Source organism: Cydia splendana, chromosome 3 (genome assembly GCF_910591565.1).
Source record: "Cydia splendana chromosome 3, ilCydSple1.2, whole genome shotgun sequence".
NCBI lineage: Eukaryota > Metazoa > Arthropoda > Insecta > Lepidoptera > Tortricidae > Cydia > Cydia splendana.
The window spans coordinates 24,231,300-24,250,135 of NC_085962.1; the positions used below are offsets into that span (position 1 = coordinate 24,231,300).

The 18,836-nt window shown below is 38.8% G+C and overlaps 1 protein-coding gene across 1 annotated transcript; it reads left to right on the forward strand.

Annotated features, from left to right (window-relative positions):
- The first annotated feature begins 6,909 nt into the window (after positions 1-6,909).
- LOC134806834 (uncharacterized) lies at positions 6,910-18,400 on the forward strand. The gene is made up of 7 exons (XM_063780228.1): positions 6,910-7,102; positions 13,081-13,271; positions 14,574-14,722; positions 14,893-15,038; positions 15,357-15,619; positions 17,376-17,540; positions 18,132-18,400. The coding sequence occupies exons 1-7, from the start codon at positions 6,910-6,912 to the stop codon at positions 18,378-18,380; spliced, it is 1,356 nt and encodes a 451-aa protein (XP_063636298.1). The 3' UTR covers positions 18,381-18,400.
- The last annotated feature ends 436 nt before the right edge of the window (positions 18,401-18,836 follow it).

Genomic DNA, 18,836 nt, shown 5'->3' on the forward strand with positions numbered 1-18,836 from the left:
GATCGAGGAGGAGGAGGAGGGCGACCTGGCTGCGTTGTCAGTTGCCAGCAATGCTACGGAGCGCTTGTCACTGGCACCTTCCTTCTCGTCCTCGTGAATTATGGAATTGTGTTTTTTGTTACACTTCCTACACGGGCCATATCGGCATTCACTGGGCGCATGCCCTGTTCGTAAACAATTCTCACACAAACATTTATCGCGAACTAACTTTAATTTATCTTGCAAACTTAAATCAATAAATGCTTGACACGAGTACAAAGGATGTTTACCGTTGCACATAACGCATAATTTTTTGTTAGGTGTTTGTTTGGAGTGAGATTTGTCCACGGACTTTTCGGTAACGACATTGCAGTGAACCTTTGGAGCCGTGTTCGCGTTATGAGTGTATGATTTTTTAGCATCATGCTGCGGATAAGTGCTATTCGAGCTAGACCGACTGTGCGTAACCAATAAGGTTTCTAACATATCGGCGCGGTCGCGAATGAATTTTAGCAAATCATCTACCTTAAGCGCGGTTTTGTTTTCGTTCGACACGGGTAATAAAGTGCTTTTATATTGCTCCCTAATAACGAAAAAAAACGCCCAAAAAATTTCGGTTTGTCAAAGGGCGATGGAAAGAGGCCTACTCAATGTCAAGATTAAAGACAAGATTAAAAATAAGAACATTCGAGAAAAAACGAAAGTAATTGATGCATTACAATACGTCAAGAAAATGAAGTGGAGATGGGCAGGACACATTGCACGCTACGACAGCTCAAGGTGGGCGAAACGAGTGACAGAGTGGAAAGGACCAGGGAGTGGAAACAGGCATGCGGGACACCCGCTCAAGCGCTGGGTGGACGACATCAAGAAAATTGCCGGCATAGGGTGGCCACAAGTGGCCCAAGACCGAGACAGGTGGCAAAAGCTGGAGGAGGCCTTTACCCAAGAGGGGATCCCAAAATAAATAACATTTAGGCAACTTTATTTAAAACATGTCAATGAGAGATCATAAATAAAAGGCTTTTTATTTTTATTTTATTTTATTTATATTGCTCCCACTCACGTTCGGTAGTGGAATCTAATTTAGAGACAACTAAATAAATAATTAGTGTGTCCCAACTTTCTGTGGGTTCACCGAGCATTTTTAAAGCGCGTAAATTCTTTAAAACTGTATCTAACAACTTTCTTAACAGTGCCGGCGATTCTTTGTTAAGGGATTGTATGGAAAATAATGCCTTTACGTGATTGTGCACTAGCAATCTACTATTGTCATACCGGTTCAGTAGCAATTCCCAAGCAATCCCGTAATTATCTGCCGAAAACTCAAGCGAATCGATAACAAGAAGCGCATTACCCTTGAGCGATGATTTTAAATAATGGAACTTTTGAATGCTGGTTATTTCTTGCGAGTTGTGCACTAGGGACGAAAATGTGTCACGGAATTGTAACCAGTGTTCATAAGATCCGTCGAAAGTAGGCAAAGAAATGACGGGGAGCCGAACCGTTTGCGCCAAATTATTAGAAGCTTGCACTTTAGGCTCGCTAGCTTTCTCCGAGCATTTCACCATACATTGTGCCTGAGCTAAAATCGCGTAATATTCGCTTTCAAACACCTCTCTGGTTTCAAAAAGTGCGTCCATTTCGATATCGGGAATTAAACCTTCTAACTGATTATGAATTTCAGTAAAATCGTCGAAAATACCCTGAGCTCCCTGCATGCGTAAATTGAGCTCTGTGCGCTGGGTATCGGACAAAGTTAAACCCTCAAATGTTTTTACAAACTTTTTGAAATTAGTTAGCCTACATTTTACGGAACCTCGCCTACGGTTTAAATGCTTTATCGTTTCCGAGTCCGCGTCTTGATTAGGACCTAACGCGGCGTGAAACACAAGATCATCTTTGCCAGTCATTTTGCGAATCAAATAAAGGCAGGCGCTAAGTACTCACAGTTGCAATCACCACCAAGGTCGAGCATAGCAAGGCAGCTAGCAGTAAAGCTGACTCGGGATGCTTGCAGACTTATGCGAAGGTCGACTCGACGACGTGCGATAGGGTCACAACGAAAGCACAAGCACTGGAATTGAGAAAAGCACGGTATGACGCAAGCGTAAAAGGGAAAGGTAGGAAAGGTAAGCTGGCACGTCTCACCGAAGATCTTCACCGCTGCCGATGACTTTGGTCTTTACAGCACTCTGCCGATGCGTTCTCACACCCAATCCGTTGGTCCAAGGCTGGTTGATATCCGGCTCGAAGGACCAAATTTTATGTCTGCGCGTATAGACATAAGTTGGGGCTGATGGCCAGGATTTGCGCTGATGTGGATGGCAGGTTGATGAAATGACGAAGGCAGCAGGTTCTTCGAATTAACTACATTTAATTCGGGATTTTATATTGTTTTTTACTTAATTAAATTTACATAAAAATGAGCAAAGTGAAGATAGGTATAGTCTACGTGATAGTTCGATGAGAGAGATCAAAATTGTAAGTGTCATCCTCTGTCTTCATTGGTGCGCGAAGGGATGACGAGCCGCTACACCATTGGCTGCCCATCACGACATATCTGATGTATGCCTCTCATTGGTCGCTGGTAACATGACGCGATAACATGTGTGTGACGTCATGGTACTCGTGGTAGGTGCATCGCAGCCGGGGATGAGCGCGCGGGTCGCTAGGCGCGAGCCAGGCTGAAGGTCACGGGCCGCCGCCTGTTTCTAATGTTTCTATGCGCTTTAGGTATTGCCGTAACAAATATAATATTATACATATATCTAGCTCACGTCTCACATCTAAAAAAACGTGCCGAAGAAGATAGACTCTGACCACGATAGTCGATAAGTTTGCTCAACCTGCGTAGTAAGAATGCATAAATATCTCAATAAGCTCCTTACTTGACGTACTGAAAGAACTACTGCTCGGGTACTGAAGAGAGAACTGCTCACAAGGAGAAGCTCCCTGGTGCCATTGTTGATGAGGAAGATTTAACACTGGTGTTAAGAAAGAAGAAGACGAGTACGGCGCCTCGTAAGACAGTGTGATACCGCCGAGCCGCCTAATTCCGGCTTGCAGATTGCTACACCCAGTGTTGCACTGTATGTGTCGCGCCTGCATTACACCGCCACGGCTGCGAGAGAGAGTACATATCTACACCAGAAGACCGGTTACACGCTGAAGGTGTTCCAGTTTCGATCGCGCCACTACGTGCACTTCAACTCTTATGTGATGCGCGTGCAGCGACCACTGCAGGGGACCATCGAGTGCGCAGACTTCTGGCCGAAGGGTGTAGTGTTTCGGAGGTTCCGCGAATCGGACACAAGAGTAGACGATTCAACGGAACCACGCCGCCGTTCTGTCGCCATAATACTGTTTAATTTTAAGTTAATGAAATTTATAATTATGTATGTTAGTCTGTGAAGTATGTATCTGTGTGCCTTTCTTGTCTAAAAATAAATGTTTTACCTATTTTATTTATTTTTTGTAGCTCTTATATATTATAGTGGTTAGACTCTAATCGGTCGTGGGAGAACTCCGTCTTTCTAGAGTCTGTTCGGAAAGAGAAGAGTCGTGAAATGTATTGGGCCCCATACATTCCACGACTCTTCTCTTTCCGCACAAACTATATTAGAGTGACCATCATCGTCCTAGCACCGTCCCGGCATTTTGCTACGGCTCAAATTTCCATAGTAAAAAAATATTATTTAATTATTGTTAACAATTGAAAGTAAAAAGTATTTTTTTTCCTGTATGGCAACTTTTAGAAAGGGACAGAGATTTTCTTTAGGCGTCGCATTCTGCATGTTTTTCTTTTTTCTTCAGAGTCAAGTGAAAATAAACTTTAGAGCAATGACAATAGAGTAGGTATACTTCACTTATTGACTTAAACGCCAGTAATAACTCTTGTTAGTATAAAACCTTCTTGTTACGTACTTTAAATGACGGAATGAGGGATTAGAATGATGCGCTCCACTCACTATCAGTATAATGTCATTATTTTGACATTACTTCAAAAATATTTAAAATGTTTAATAACTTCATTATCGTCCATCATTCTTTCTGTCATTTCTGATTCCATCATTCTAATCAATTCACTGTCAGTATTAATGTAATTTCTAGTATCATTACTTTGACATAACTCCAATACTGACGGAAATTATTAAAATAAACTTCATTACTTGCCGTCATTCCTTCATTACAATCTCTACACTATCACTAAAAAAGTCATTCCTTCAAAGTAATGTTAGTATTCATGATAGTGTCGGGGCCGTATTAGACTTTAGGACTTCCTTGTGGCTCCAGAAATTATTCCACGTCATTGTAATACGTCTTTCTAATTCGTCACAGTGTCTAGACTTTGATATAGACAGTTGTTTACCTAAGTATATATATTGCTCTACATACTCTATCTGTCTGTTTTCGACGAAAATTAAATAGGTCTATGAGCTTGGTTGGACATGATTTTCGTTTTGTCAATATTTAATTCCAAACCAATATCACGGCTAATACAGTCAAGTTCGTTTATCATCTCTTCCAATTGTGATGCTGTCTCTGAGAAAAGGACTAGGTCGTCAGCGAAGCGTAAGTTGCTTAAGTATTTTCCTTTTATGTTTATGCCTTTTTTTGACCAATCGAGTTTCTTCATAATATGTTGTAAAACTGTAATAAATAATGTAGGAGAGAGGGGGTCGCCCTGTCTTACGTAAGACAGGGCGACCCCCTCTCTCCTACATTATTTGTGTACACCTCTTCGAATATGTATTTCAGCACCAGTTTTGTCCAATTTAACCTTTAACCTTAATAACTAAGTTCTTAAACTTATTTAAGTATACCTAAGTAATTTAACGTTGTCGCCAAACAAGCAATTTCATTAATTAGGTAGGTACTTACGTAAAAGCGTGATGCGCGGTGATGGCGTCGCGGCGGGACACGCCCCTTCGCCGGAAAATGAGGAATTTAAATGATAGGCGCCGGCTCAAAATTACTTAGGTATACTTATATAAGTTTAAGAACTTAGTTATTAAGGTTAAATTTAAAAGTTTTATTATTGTTTGCTTTTCAGTTTTTTCAGCGGTTTAATTTTTATGTTAAAAAGTCTTTATCTCGGAAACGTTCGTATTTGTCATGTTAGTTCAGTCAATGTCAGTACCTTTTGCACCGAGACTGACGTGACTGAAATAGCAAGACACGTTCGTAAATTTCCGTAAAAATACGATGGAAAATAATTATGCACTACATCTGTAATGCATTGCAGTTTTCAAATTTCTAGTTTTAAGACATATTTTATAATATGTCGGTAGTTTTTAAGGTCAGAAATAGAGATTTTTCAATTTCATTTCATTAACATTGCTCCCCACGGCGCAACAAGAGTGAAGTAGAAAATAAATTTAAAGCATTCTTGTAATCGGGTCACGGGCTACGTCATACGCAAACTGTGCTCGGTACTTGGCTCTTACTTAATGCGACACAATTAAACTTTTAACCTATTAATTAATTTCGGGTGTACTCACCTCACGTAGGTATTGTATTTCAGTCCCCACGCGCGAGCTGTTTCGGATGCGGGTTGAACGTTGAACCGGAAAATTAATATGACTCGTGACAGCTTAAATTCGGTTTAAGCAAATTATGTGTTATCTCTAATGGCTCTAATACGACAGCAGCGGCGATAATAATAAGTAGGTAAAATGTATATAAGTAGGTACCTACATATAACACTTAATAATGTTATTTAATAACGAGTAATTGTACCTAAGGTTATAACTTCTTCCCTACTTATAATTGTACATATAATATGCCGATGTCGCATGCTAGAAAGAATGCAAGTTACCGTCAGCTGTTTTTGTATGTTCGTCTCATAAATGTATATTCAACTCTTATTTTTCTCATTATGTTTGCGGGTGACGAATCTTACTTCACCGTGATACAGTTTTAACTAGTACGGGGAGTAAAGGACTCATTCGTCTCATAATATAATGTATAACTTTGTAACTAAATTAGTCTTTACGTAGGTGGTGCCTAAATCAGACTGATGTATGTACCTCCCTACCTTAAATGTAACTTTTACTTGTTATTTTAGTTGTGTTATTGAAATAAAGAAATTTATAAAAATTAAAAAAATATAAATGTTAAATTAACTCTGTGTGTTATCTCTTCACGCTTAAACTGCTGAACCGATTTAGACAACAATTGGTACGGAGATAGTTTAGGTCCCGAGAAAGGACATAGGGATAGCTTTTTATCAATAATCATCACCATTCCACGCACACGAAGTAGCGGACAGAGGCTAGTATAATCAAGGTATTCGGTATGTTTGCTTCATCTAAACGATTTACATGGAGCCGCCTAGTTGTCGTTATTGTCTATGTCACCACGTTTGTCCCACCCTGTCTTCAAAAGTTTGAAAATGCTGCCAGCTACAGTCGCTAACAGATATCCGTACACGGCGGGAAGAAGTTGATATCTGTCGGGAAAAAATTGAAGAATATCGTAGCGGCCAAGGTGCTCACATATATTTGAACACGCCTCTATTGTCAAGGTGCTAGTGCGTGGTGACCGTACAACATGGCACACCCACTACACCCACCCATCACCCCGCTATCACGCGCCAACACCTTTTATCAACATTCGTTTACACATTCCCAAAACCATATTGTTTCATCAAATTGAATTCTTATCAGCCGAGCCTTATACCTAGTGCCAAATAAATCAATCAACGAGATATTTCTAAATAAAACTGATTGATGAAGCTTTATCAAGTACCTACGTACAGTTTTGATTGACTCAAATAAGATATGGTTGAGTATTTGTATAAATTCGGCGAAACGCTCGATTATATTGGAATAGTCCATAGCTAAGTTGTCAACTCACTAAAGATTGGCATAAGCCCGTATTTTGGGTTGCCTTTATTCTTTGTGGACCAATATAAATAGTCAGAAGATGAGGTGCTTGGGGTACGTAGTGGCGGCGCTAGCGGCGGCGGCGGCGGCGTCGCCGACCGTGCTGCCCGACCCGGGGGAGCTGGCGTACGCACTCGACGCCGATCAATGGGATGCTTACCAAGACGCTTGGCTCGCCAATCAGTATCTCAAAAGAAATGTAAACGCTACCGCCGCTACGCGTACTAACTCTGGTAACTAGATTCATGATTAAGATATTTTCAAGTTTAATTCCAAAAATGTTGTGAGTTTTAGGTGTATTCGATACCACCTAAACCTAAGAAATACCTTTATAGTATTTTTCAAACAGCTTGGGTACCTACGTCGAACCAATTATGTCAATAGATTATTTTAAAAAGAACTTAACTTTCTCATAAGACCCAGACACAAATGCCAACTCAAAAAATACCCCATTAAGCGGCGTATTAACCCAGTGTCAAATTTTATTGTACTGGTAAACCATGGTAACAAAATATTTGAGCTATTTTATTAACATGGTAATCATGGTATATGTTAACAAAATAGCTAAAGCCTCTCTTATTGTTAACCCTAAATGCATAGTGTTGCCAAATGTCTACAAAGCATTAGACAGCTCACAGATTAAAAAAAAAGGCTTACGTTCTTGAACGCACCTTTATACCAAACGTCAAGTAGTAGGGTGATGATTTAATGGTTTTTTTTTACGCAATATTTGTAATTTATAAAAATTACATTCGTTTTAAGACGAAAAGTCGTAAAGCTTGGAAAAATCCAGAAGTTAACAAATGTGATTTTGAACGGTGTTTTCGGGGTTTGTAATTATTTTATATTTAAAAGCTTTATCATAGGTATATCACAAATAGTGTAGGTACCTTTCTAATGGTAGTAAAAAAAATCATATATCTAGTACTGAAAATTACATATTCACATAAATATGATTTAGCCAATTCAACTTCTAACACTGATTTCGCAGAGAAAATCGAAGTTATATTTTTTTTTACAATTTTTCCTATAATCGGCTATAATATGTGATACATATATTCATTTCAGGCAAATAGAAAAAGTCATGCATTTAAGGGTTAAGCTTAAACTAATAACGCATAGACAGATACTTCCCATACGGTGAACCTGCCAAAAGTGAAGCCGAAATACGATGGATGTGTGCGTGCGACGCTCGTGTTTTACGCTCAGCAAACACACACATATATACAAAATATGCTGCCAGTATTCATTTACATCTCTCAAAGTAGGGGAATTTTAACAACATCCACCCTTGGTTATTAATAATTTGGAAGTGTGTAGATTCGATTTTGTAGCAAAAGCTTTTTGTTTATTTTGGGATTTATTGCATTTCTGTACTTTGTGAAATAAGGTTTAAATAAATAGCTGATAAGTTTTTACTATTTTTTTTATTCAACAAAATAAATGTGCATAAAATAATAAGAATAAATTTAAATATGACAAAGCATATTCGACTGTGTTTAGTCGGTTTCCAATGTTTCCATATTGCGTCCATAGTCTAATAAAACATGGTCTTCCATTCCCAGAGTGACACGGGCCTACGTCACAACAACATGGCCGCTATATATAGCGCTATCGCATATTATCATATAGCGCTGTCGCATGATGACGTAGGCCCGTGTCAGTTAGGTGACCTAGAAAAGACGGGAATGGAGTACCAGGCGGAGTATATTATTATACCATGATTGCGTCATTCCGATTTAGTCTAATTATTTTCTTCCATATCGCAGAAAGAAGCAGATCAGTCAGAAAACTGAAGCGAACATTACAGATAATAAAAATAAGAAAAAAACTAAATAATTAACTTAATTATAATTTTATTAATTTCAGTACAATGAAATTCAATTGAGCGTATTTATTTTAAAATGTAGACGTCATGTCCCATTTGGAGGAAAAAATATTCACTACACTGGCAACATTTAGAAGAAATGGCGGCTGACGAAACATTGGATTTTTGTAGTTACGATTACGTAAAAATATCACATTAAACTCTATACTTTCGCGTGAAATGTAATGTAAGTCGGTTTGTTTTTATGATATGATGCGTTGTGACACCCATTCAATGCACAAACAACCATTTTTCCTGTGTTTTTGATTTTTAAACGGGAGGTGTACACAAACCGACGTGACCTTGAGTACTGCCAGGGCCGTTCGAATACGGTGACACGAGTGCGACGTGACGTCGCACTTGAAATGGCTTCACTAGGGATGTACGAACACTCGATCTACGCCTTATAAATCTATGGGGTTAAGAGTGTGAAGTGTTCGGATAGACGTTACGTTCTATATTTGAAATTAAATTTAAAAAGCCTAAAATATATGTATGTATATATTATTTATTATATTTTAGTCATTTATGTTGACGACCGGTCTGGCCTAGTGGGTAGTGACCCTGCCTATGAAGCCGATGGTCCCGGGTTCGAATCCTGGTAAGTGCATTTATTTGTATGATGATACAGATATTTGTTCCTGAATCATGGTTGTTTTCTATGTATTTAAGTATTTATATATTATATTATATATATCGTTGTCTGAGTACCCACAACACAAGCCTTCTTGAGCTTACCGTGGGGCTTAGTCAATTTGTGTAAAAATGTCCTATAATATTTATTTATTTATTTTATTTATTTATTTATTTCATATCGAGCCGTCCTTATTGGGGAACACTTTGTTACTTGCTTTACGAGTATGTGTATTAACAATAACAATAACAATATTTTTATTGACAGTAAAAGTTTAACAAGCACGTTACAGTGAACCCCGCACTAGGCATGGCCTGTATCGCGGGGGTCATGATCATCACGAGTTACCAGTGATAAAAAATTATAAATATATTAAACATAAGAATAGGAATTAGGAAAGAAAGAGGAGTGTGAACAAGTGTGTTTGTAAGCTTGTTGTGAGAAGGGAGTGGAAAGTGTGTGAATGAAAATCTAAGAATTTAATGAATGTAAAAGTTTGTTAGATTTAAGTGTGTTCGAGCTTTATGAAAAACTGAAACTGAACTCGAAGAGGAATGAAGAGGTAATCCTATGAGTACGAGGAGTAAGGAGTCACTTGGGAAGGATTCAGAATTTCTTCTGATTCCTCGTAGTTCCAAGACTTTAGCAGGTTTAGTATACGATTCTTTGCCTCATATACGTTACAGTGCCTAATGTCACAAATTTTAACTACTTTATTGTAAATGTGCGGGAAGAGAAATGCCGAGAAGCGCTGCGCAAAGGAAGTGAGAACACGAGGTTTAGGGATACTGTAAATTCTACTTGAAGTGAGCGAGTGATGATCCGGCAGACGACTGGCCATAATATGAGTATATAAGATAGCACGTAGCAAAAACAATTGGCGAACACTCAGGACTTGGGCTTCTTTGAAGAGTTCAGCTGTTGGATAACGACGGGGACGCCCCAAACAGACCTTTAGAACCGCTCTTTGTGCGCGCTCCAAAATTATCATGAACGATTTACCAGAGCCTCCCCAGGCAAGTATACAATAGTTTAAAATTGATTGACAGAGGGCTAAGTAAACAGCTTTAAGTATCTGACCAGAAGCAGATTCACGTAAAAGTTTAAAAGTGTAGATGAGTTTACGAACTCTACCAGTGGTCTCTATTAATATAATAACATCATGATGCTTAAAGAATGACTCACGCTAGACCAAGCCGGGCCCGGGCCGAAGCGTCCGACATGTCATTGACATATGACGGCTGATCGGTGATCACGTGGTGGTTTCCATAGAAAACGAATCGCCGGAAGCTACGGCCCGGTCTAGCGTGAGTCATCCTAATTACTAACGGCTGCTATTTAACTGATCACCAGATTTAGTAAAATTTAATACCAAAAAAATCTATTTTACCACCCTAAAATAATGAATGATCACCAAAATTATAACACCATTTTAATGTGAAATGATTACCAATTTTATTACATTTTACTATCCTTTTAAAGGAAATGACACCAAACTAATCATTATTAACCCAAAAATTGTAAATGATTACCAAATTTCAAACCCCATTTTTATGTGAAATGATAACCAAATTTTTACATCTTACTATCCTATTAAAGAAAATGACACCAAAATAATCTTTGTAAACCCAAAAATAGTAAATGACCATCAAACTTAGAACTCCATTTTAATGTAAAATTATAACCAAATTTTTAAATCTTAATATTATATAAAAGCAAATGACTCCAAAATAATAATTGTAAACCCAAAAATAGTAAATTACCACCAAAATTGTAACCACATTTTAACTAAAAATGTGCAAATATTTAATATAATTATCGTTATCCTATTAATTAATCCACTTCGTCACCTTTTTCTAGTAGCTTTTTATTTCTGTAACAGTCGCAGTTCTAATCTAACCTAACCCACTTTTCTAGTAGCATTTCGTTTCTGTAAGGGTCGCAGTTCAAACCTAACCTAACCTAACCCACTTTTCTAGTAGCATTTCTTTTCTGCAAGGGTCGCAGTTCAAACCTAACCTAACCTACTTTTCTAGTAGCATTTCTTTTCTGCAAGGTTCGCAGTTCAAACCTAACCTAACCCACTTTTCTAGTAGCATTTCTTTTCTGTAAGGGTCGCAGTTCAAACCTAACCTAACCCACTTTTCTGATAGCAGTTTGGTTCTGTATGGGGCGCAGTTCAAACCTAACCTAACCCACTTTTCTAGTAGCATTTCGTTTCTAGAAGAATGATTATTTTGGAGTCATTTGCTTTAATAGGATAGCAAACCTAACCCACTTTTCTCGTAGCATTTCGTTTCTGTATGGGTCGCAGTTCAAACCTAACCTAACCCACTTTTCTAGTAGCATTTCGTATCTGTGGGTAGCAGTTGAAACTTAACCTAGCCCACTTTTTTAGTAGCATTTCGTAGAAAAGTAGATTAGGTAAGGTAGGTATGCGGTGCGGGGTACGGGGGGTTGAGCGGGAGGGGCTAGTAATTTTGGCATCAGTTTACTTTATTTGGTAATATGTATACATTTTTTGGTAATCATAGTGGTTTATTTAGGTGAAAATATCGCATTAATTTGGTCTTCAAGATTTGGTGATCATTAATGATTTTTGGTGATCATTCAATATATTTGGTATTTGAATACAATTTGAAGTGCAGTCGTAATTAAAATGGTGGTACTTTTGTATTTTTTGGCCTTATTTTTTTGGTGTTCAGTAATTTTTTTTGGTAAGCATGATTTTTTTATTTAGGGTACCAAAGTATTTTTTGGTGGTCATTATATTTGTAGCCATTACTAACTGCTTTATCATCATTATTGGGCTATCATAATAATGACGTAAAAATACATTTATCTATTTACAGATAATCTTATCGGTAATGACGACATGCCTTCGACATACAAAACGCTTTCTCTGTATATAATCGACTCGAGAAAGCCAAAGATAATAAAAATGTACCTACTTATTGACAGTGAAAACCAACGAGATGAGCATGTTTAGCGATCTTTTACGAAACTCAATTTCGTATAAGATCGCTTGTATGATTTATATGTAAGATGTCCCATAATATTGATTTATTTGTTTTATTGACCGAAGTGTAGCGAAGGTCTACGTTTCGACTGGGGCATTTTGCTTTTGTATGTCTGTCCGGATGTTCTCCTCTACAGGTCACAATTCTCAACCGATTTTCGTGAAATTTTGTGACCAGATTTTATGAGTAAATAAATTGTTTTTGTCGATCCGGTTTTTGGAATTTTTTAAAAATGGACGAGTCGTGATACCTCGCGCTTAAACAAATAGTCGTATCGATATCATAAGAGTATTTTCTTTTTGGGACATATTTACATAGTAAATGGCAAAAAAATGCAGAAAAATTGTATAGCTGGTTTAGACGATATTTAGATATTATTTAGTTTTTACTCGAGAATGAGTATCCGAATTTCGTCAGCTTAGCTTAGAACTATCATGGCGCATTTTGCAAACATTCACTTGTTTTGTTTGCACACAGAAAGTCTCGGTTCGAACCCCAGCAAGACATAACTTTCTGTATTTTTTTTTTTCACTTAAACTTCTTTTTTTCTATTAAATTAAAAATTTCGTATTGTTGATTGATCAAACCGCTGTGTGGCGCTGTCACCGTGCACGGTCCCAATAAGCTATGCTCGCGAGGTCTACAGCTCACAGAGCCACAGCTTAATTTATTTAAATGTTCGGTCTGCAGGGTGTGCTCTAAGAGTGAACGGCGACCTGGGGCAACCTCAGCCGGTGTACCTGCGCGGCGAGCAGTTCGTGGAGGCCACGGGGACCACGGGGCAGGTGCATCTCCGCGAGGGAGAGGAGCTCCTCATTGCTTGTACCGGCTCTGGCAGGACCATCGTGCACCCCAACCTTTTGGCTGTAAACCAAGAAGCCGTTAGTACTATTTTATTACTTTATGTTAAGTATATGTCGTGGCCAGATCTAAGAATTAATCATTTCATGATGTCACAATAATTTCATGACAAGATCGGTGGGCCACATCATGAAAAAGTCAAACTTAACCTAACCATATCATGAAGTAATCAATTCTAAAATGGCATTTCATGAAATGATCAAAATCTACGAGCTAACTAATAATAATCTATAATCTATGAGTGATTTGTATGTGAATTCACTATTGAGTAATAGTGTTTATTAGCTTGCATTTAGGACGCCTTGCTCAATTTAATGTGACATCATATCATATAGCCTATAAGCAGCGCACAAGCAAGACAATTCGAATGTCACCTTTATCAAATGATAGATAATGAGTACTTTAGAAGTTATTAGGGAACATATGAACATACATACCGGTCCAAAATCGTAACTCTCGGGTCATAACCCCATAATCCGTGCACGGTCCGATATTTATGCTCTTGAGCTTTTTTATCTTAAGTTAAAAGATGTAGAACTTAATTAAAAATGTACCCATGTCAAGGGCAATAGTAAATATTTAACTTTAACTTAATTGATGCAGAGGTACCGCTACGTTGACACGGGACCCGAAAGCTTAAATAATAAATTGAAGTTTGTTCCCACCTACGTCATTCTCAACAAGGGGCATATTTGACTAGATAAAGTGATGGAAGGTGAAATAGCTACCATATGACTAATTTATGTATTCAGTGGCAATGTCATGGCTGTACGACAAAATAAACTACGAAGCGACAAACCGAGTTATTAAATTTCATAGTTGGGCCATGAAATTGCTACTAAAATCGCCGCAAAACTAGGCAAGTCTCTGGGGGTTAAGTTTAGTTATTCATAGTTTTAAGTAACTGACTCAAGATACTCGTAGACCCCAATAGGTATACATAGAAGGTATTTGTGAAAATTTTAATAAAAATATTGTTACAAAATTACGGTACCTATAGCGCGAGAGATGTTGCTGCCATTTTATACAACTAGGAAACAAATCAAATTATCAAGCATGTACTGCTCGCCCCTTTAGGATTGGGCAAAGCCTGTCAAAGATTGCTTAACTAGAGAATTTGGTTAGAATGGGTACCGCCGTGGCCGGATGATGGTCTAGTGGTCAAGACGTTAGCTGCTTAAGCTGGAGACGCCGGTTGGATTCCGGCCTCGGCAACCGGGGGCTTGATCACTTTTTCTTAAGTAGGTATTTAGTTAGTTATACTGGGCATTTTCCGTCTTAAGTAGGTATATGCCATTTCAGTTTGAATGTTATGGTTACAGCGAGTGTCCTGTGTGCGCGACAACATAGTCTCCGGCGTGGGGTGGCTGAGCGAGGACAGCGAGTTCGTCGGCCTCACGTGCTCCTCCAACAGCCAGTACCTGGCCCACGCCACCGACCAGCGGTGCTATGGCGACAACCTCGTTGTCGAGTATGCTTTACGTTATACTTATGATTTGATACATGTATGTATGTACATGTAAACCTCTCATACGCTCTTTTCTTGAAGGTCTGAAAGTCTTATCTGTCCGGAAATACTGCAGTTCATTACACAGCTTAGTTGTGCGAGGCAGGAAGTATATTTAAGGAATTATATTTTAGGATAGGTTTCGAAGTGTCCGGTGTCTGGCGGCCTCTGCTGTGGTCCTGCTTCGACCAGAACCGACTGGAAGTGCTGTACGTGTGGTACGAGCAGAAGCCCCAGAATGGGGAGCACCAAACAGGAGTAACGCGCCCCGGCTGGTTAGGTGAGCATGACAAGCAAGATTTAAGTACCTCTTATATATTTATATATTGACATATATATTTATCTCGAAAAGTATTCCTGGGTGGCGGATACTTTTAGCGCGTTGTTTCATCTCATCTGCTAATACTATATTGATGATGACTGTGCCTATTAGGTATTTTTAATTATTAATAAATACTATATAAGTATTAAGAGTATATGTATTCTGCATCAGCTATAAACTATATATCATTAAAGTACCTACTGAATGAAAGTAATTCAAAAATCATATTGTGTTAAACTATACAAACATCGATTTCACAAACCTGTTTATTCACAGTGGGTGGAATGTACCCCGGTGTCTCGGGCGGCATTAATCTCCACTACACGCAGGCCCAGCAAATAGCCACCATCGCGCAGCTGGTCGGGCAGGAGCTGGCCGAGAAGTACATCAGCGTGAACCGCGTTTACCTGGCGCGGGGACACCTGGCGGCCAAGACCGACTACGTGTTCGCCACGGGACAGAGGGCTACGTTCTTCTTCGTCAACGCCGCGCCGCAGTGGCAGCCGTTCAACAATGGAAACTGGGACTGGCTTGAACAGGTTATCCGTTCACAGCCATTATTCAATACATTACGATATTTACTTACAAATGCCATGAAAAAAGAACACTCGGTATCTAAAAAACTATATTTGCGAGGGCATACTCTAAGCAACCTGAAAAAGTTGGCTCTATAAAAAAAACACGAAAACGTGTCTGATTCAATATTTTTTTAATTGTATAGGGTCATTCTTTGATTTGGTGTAAATGCATGTCGCCCGCGTTTTTCGGTACTAAACGAAGTTGGATCTCTACCGTGTCTTATACTTATAAGTATTAGTAAATAAAAAAAATTAGTACAGGCCGTTTTCCATTTCACGATATCTTAAGAAGATCTATGTTTTTTAGACTCCAAAGGGTCAAAATGTCACTACCGACGCGTGTCGCCTGACCAGATTTCATCAAAACATGAGCTAAAAGTCAATTTAAATGTTACTTTATGGCTAGTATTTACTAAGTGCCTAAAACTGTATTAGTTAGTACATTCATTATTGATTGCACAAATTAAATTGTGGCGTACAGAACTACATGGCAGCATCGTACTTTTCCGGCCTCGCGGTACCGTCATTTCCGTGGATGCTACTTGCACATCATATAGCTGTCCAATAGAAAAGGCTGTGCTGAGATCCTGCCACTACCACCGCGCGCCTTTCGTTGCCTATTAATGGACAGTGGGAACACACTTCAACATTTGTGCCCGTATATATTTTATTTTTAAATAATAACTCGATTACCGTGGTTTCGTCCAAAAAAATGTATCAGTTCCGTGTGTCTATTTCTTGGTAAGTGGAAATCATTTTAATACGAATCCTATTTGATATGATAACTTATTCGAATTGTTATGATGTAGTTGGAAGAATGTTCTGGAACATTAACTATGTTTAGGGTTATGAGACAAAATGATAGTTTTTATCATTACCGTGGTAGTCATTACCACGGAACCACGGTATTTTTCGACCGCGGTAATGACTATTCTTCCACGGTAAGAACATGAAACGCTTTTTTATTGTTTATGTTCTCTTTTAACAAACTTTGCCGAAGGAGAGTTATTTTTTCTTTGTTGTATTTTATTCATATACTATAATATTTCACTTAAAGTGAGAAAAATATATAATTATTTATATGGTGAAAATGATAATTTGTCATTACCATGTATTAACGCCATACAAAGTCATCAACATGATACTTTAAAATTGCGAAGTTCATATTTTCGCAGATAAGTTTCACAGAAAGGGACCAAAACGTTTTTCAACATTCTTGCATCCTAAACATTTGATTATGGTCAAACAAATACCCAAAATAAATAATTTTTATTTTTTTACCGTGGACCCGCCTATTTACACCAAATCAAAGAATCACCCTATGCCCTGCATATCGTAGCAGTATAATTTTAGTTAGTTAAAAAATGGCTAATGATATAGCCGACGAATTTGACTGACATCAAGTGTGCGTTCGAATTAGCCATCGGGGAGCCACGGATATATTGAAGTGTAGGCACAAGGTCTACGAGCACTCCATCATACTGAGGTACAAACGTTAAACTGCTCCCTTTAGTACTCCCTTACTGAATTACGACACCCGTTTCATCCTCTGGGGATCAAGTTTGGAAAAAAAGTCTTATACCAGGTTTTCTTTGTCCATATGTATTTTATCCAAGTTCTCTCAGTCCTTAGTGCCTGACTTAGCAACAAACATACACAAACTTGAGTCCCGATTATCTTGCCGATAAGAAATCCCCATAAAGTATTGTGTTGACAGAACGCCCGTGCGCGCATCGCCGAGGCCGGGTACAACACGACCGTGTACACGGGCACGTTCGGCGTGGGCGTGGTGCGCGACGCCAACAACAACCACCACGAGCTCTATCTGTACACAGACGCCAACAACAACAAGCAGCTGCCCGTGCCCCGGTACTTTTACAAGGTAAACAATAAACATATATGTTTATAGAGTTGTTTGAAATGACAAATTCCGTTCGGCTCAATATTCTCCTTAGTTAAGTCCGTGGAACTTGAGAATTCCAACTGAATTGGAACTTTCAACATGAAAGAATTAAAATTCCAACTTCACGAATCTATTGATGCTTCATTGACGGGACAAATAAAATTCATAGTCAGTCGTACATACCTACTTTACATTCTCGAGTAATTTCGACGAGGATTGCATTGTTTCCAACTATTCCGAAGTTTCCAAACTAGATCAGATCCCATAGTTCAATTACGGAGTTGTTCCTTCGATCATATTTAGTATGACTTTAGCACCAAAGTCACACAGACTGTACATGCACATCTATTAACACATTAATTACAGACAGTTTAATCTGACAAATGAAAATAAAATTACACCACCAATAAAATTAACACTTACTTATCGCTTAAATAATTGCATGCGATTTGCGCTACATTGCGGTATTTGATCAATCGAAATCGTTGCACCTACTCAGCCGGCAATTATCTAAAATCGCACGCGCGTTTCAACGTCTGCAGAAGCCTTAAAGAAATATTTTATGTGTAGGTGTTCTACGAGCCATCATTGCGCCGAGGCACAGCTTTCATCGGCATCAATGACATATTCGCGTCCGAGGAAGAGGTTCGCGCGTGGACGTTCTGCGCCGACCGCTGCCGCAACAACCCCGACTTCGCCTGGCTGCGCTGGCAGCCCGACCGCATCGACATCGGCTACAGCTTCTGCTGCGACGTCGACGACTTCCGCCGGACCGTGCCCCATCTGCCGCCCTTCCAAGTCGATGGTCTTTTGTTTTAAACAGCGGCTGTCAAAGAGTTTAATAATAATAAATCGTATTTAAGCACATTTTGTGTTACCTACTTATTCTGCCTTATTAGTGACGTGGTATTATATTTTTTATTTTTTCTTAGTTCGTTATGGTATCCCACTGCTGGGCAAAGGAATAAGAATAATAAGGTTATGTAGCATAATTTCTAAAATCAAATATCCTAAAGACAGAATGGTTGTTAGAGAGAACTATCCAATGATACTCCACACCGTATTAGGGTTAAACCGAAAGAAAATAGAAAATAAAAATTTTATGTGGGAGGTACCCTAAATTTTTTATTCGTAGTTTATATTTTACCATTCTGTCGCCATGCATGATTTATGTATCCATGGCAAATTGCAGCTTTCTAGCACTAGAGCAAACGGAACAAAGCCGCGGACGGATAGACGGACGGACATGAGTTTGACTATTACGGAACCCTATGA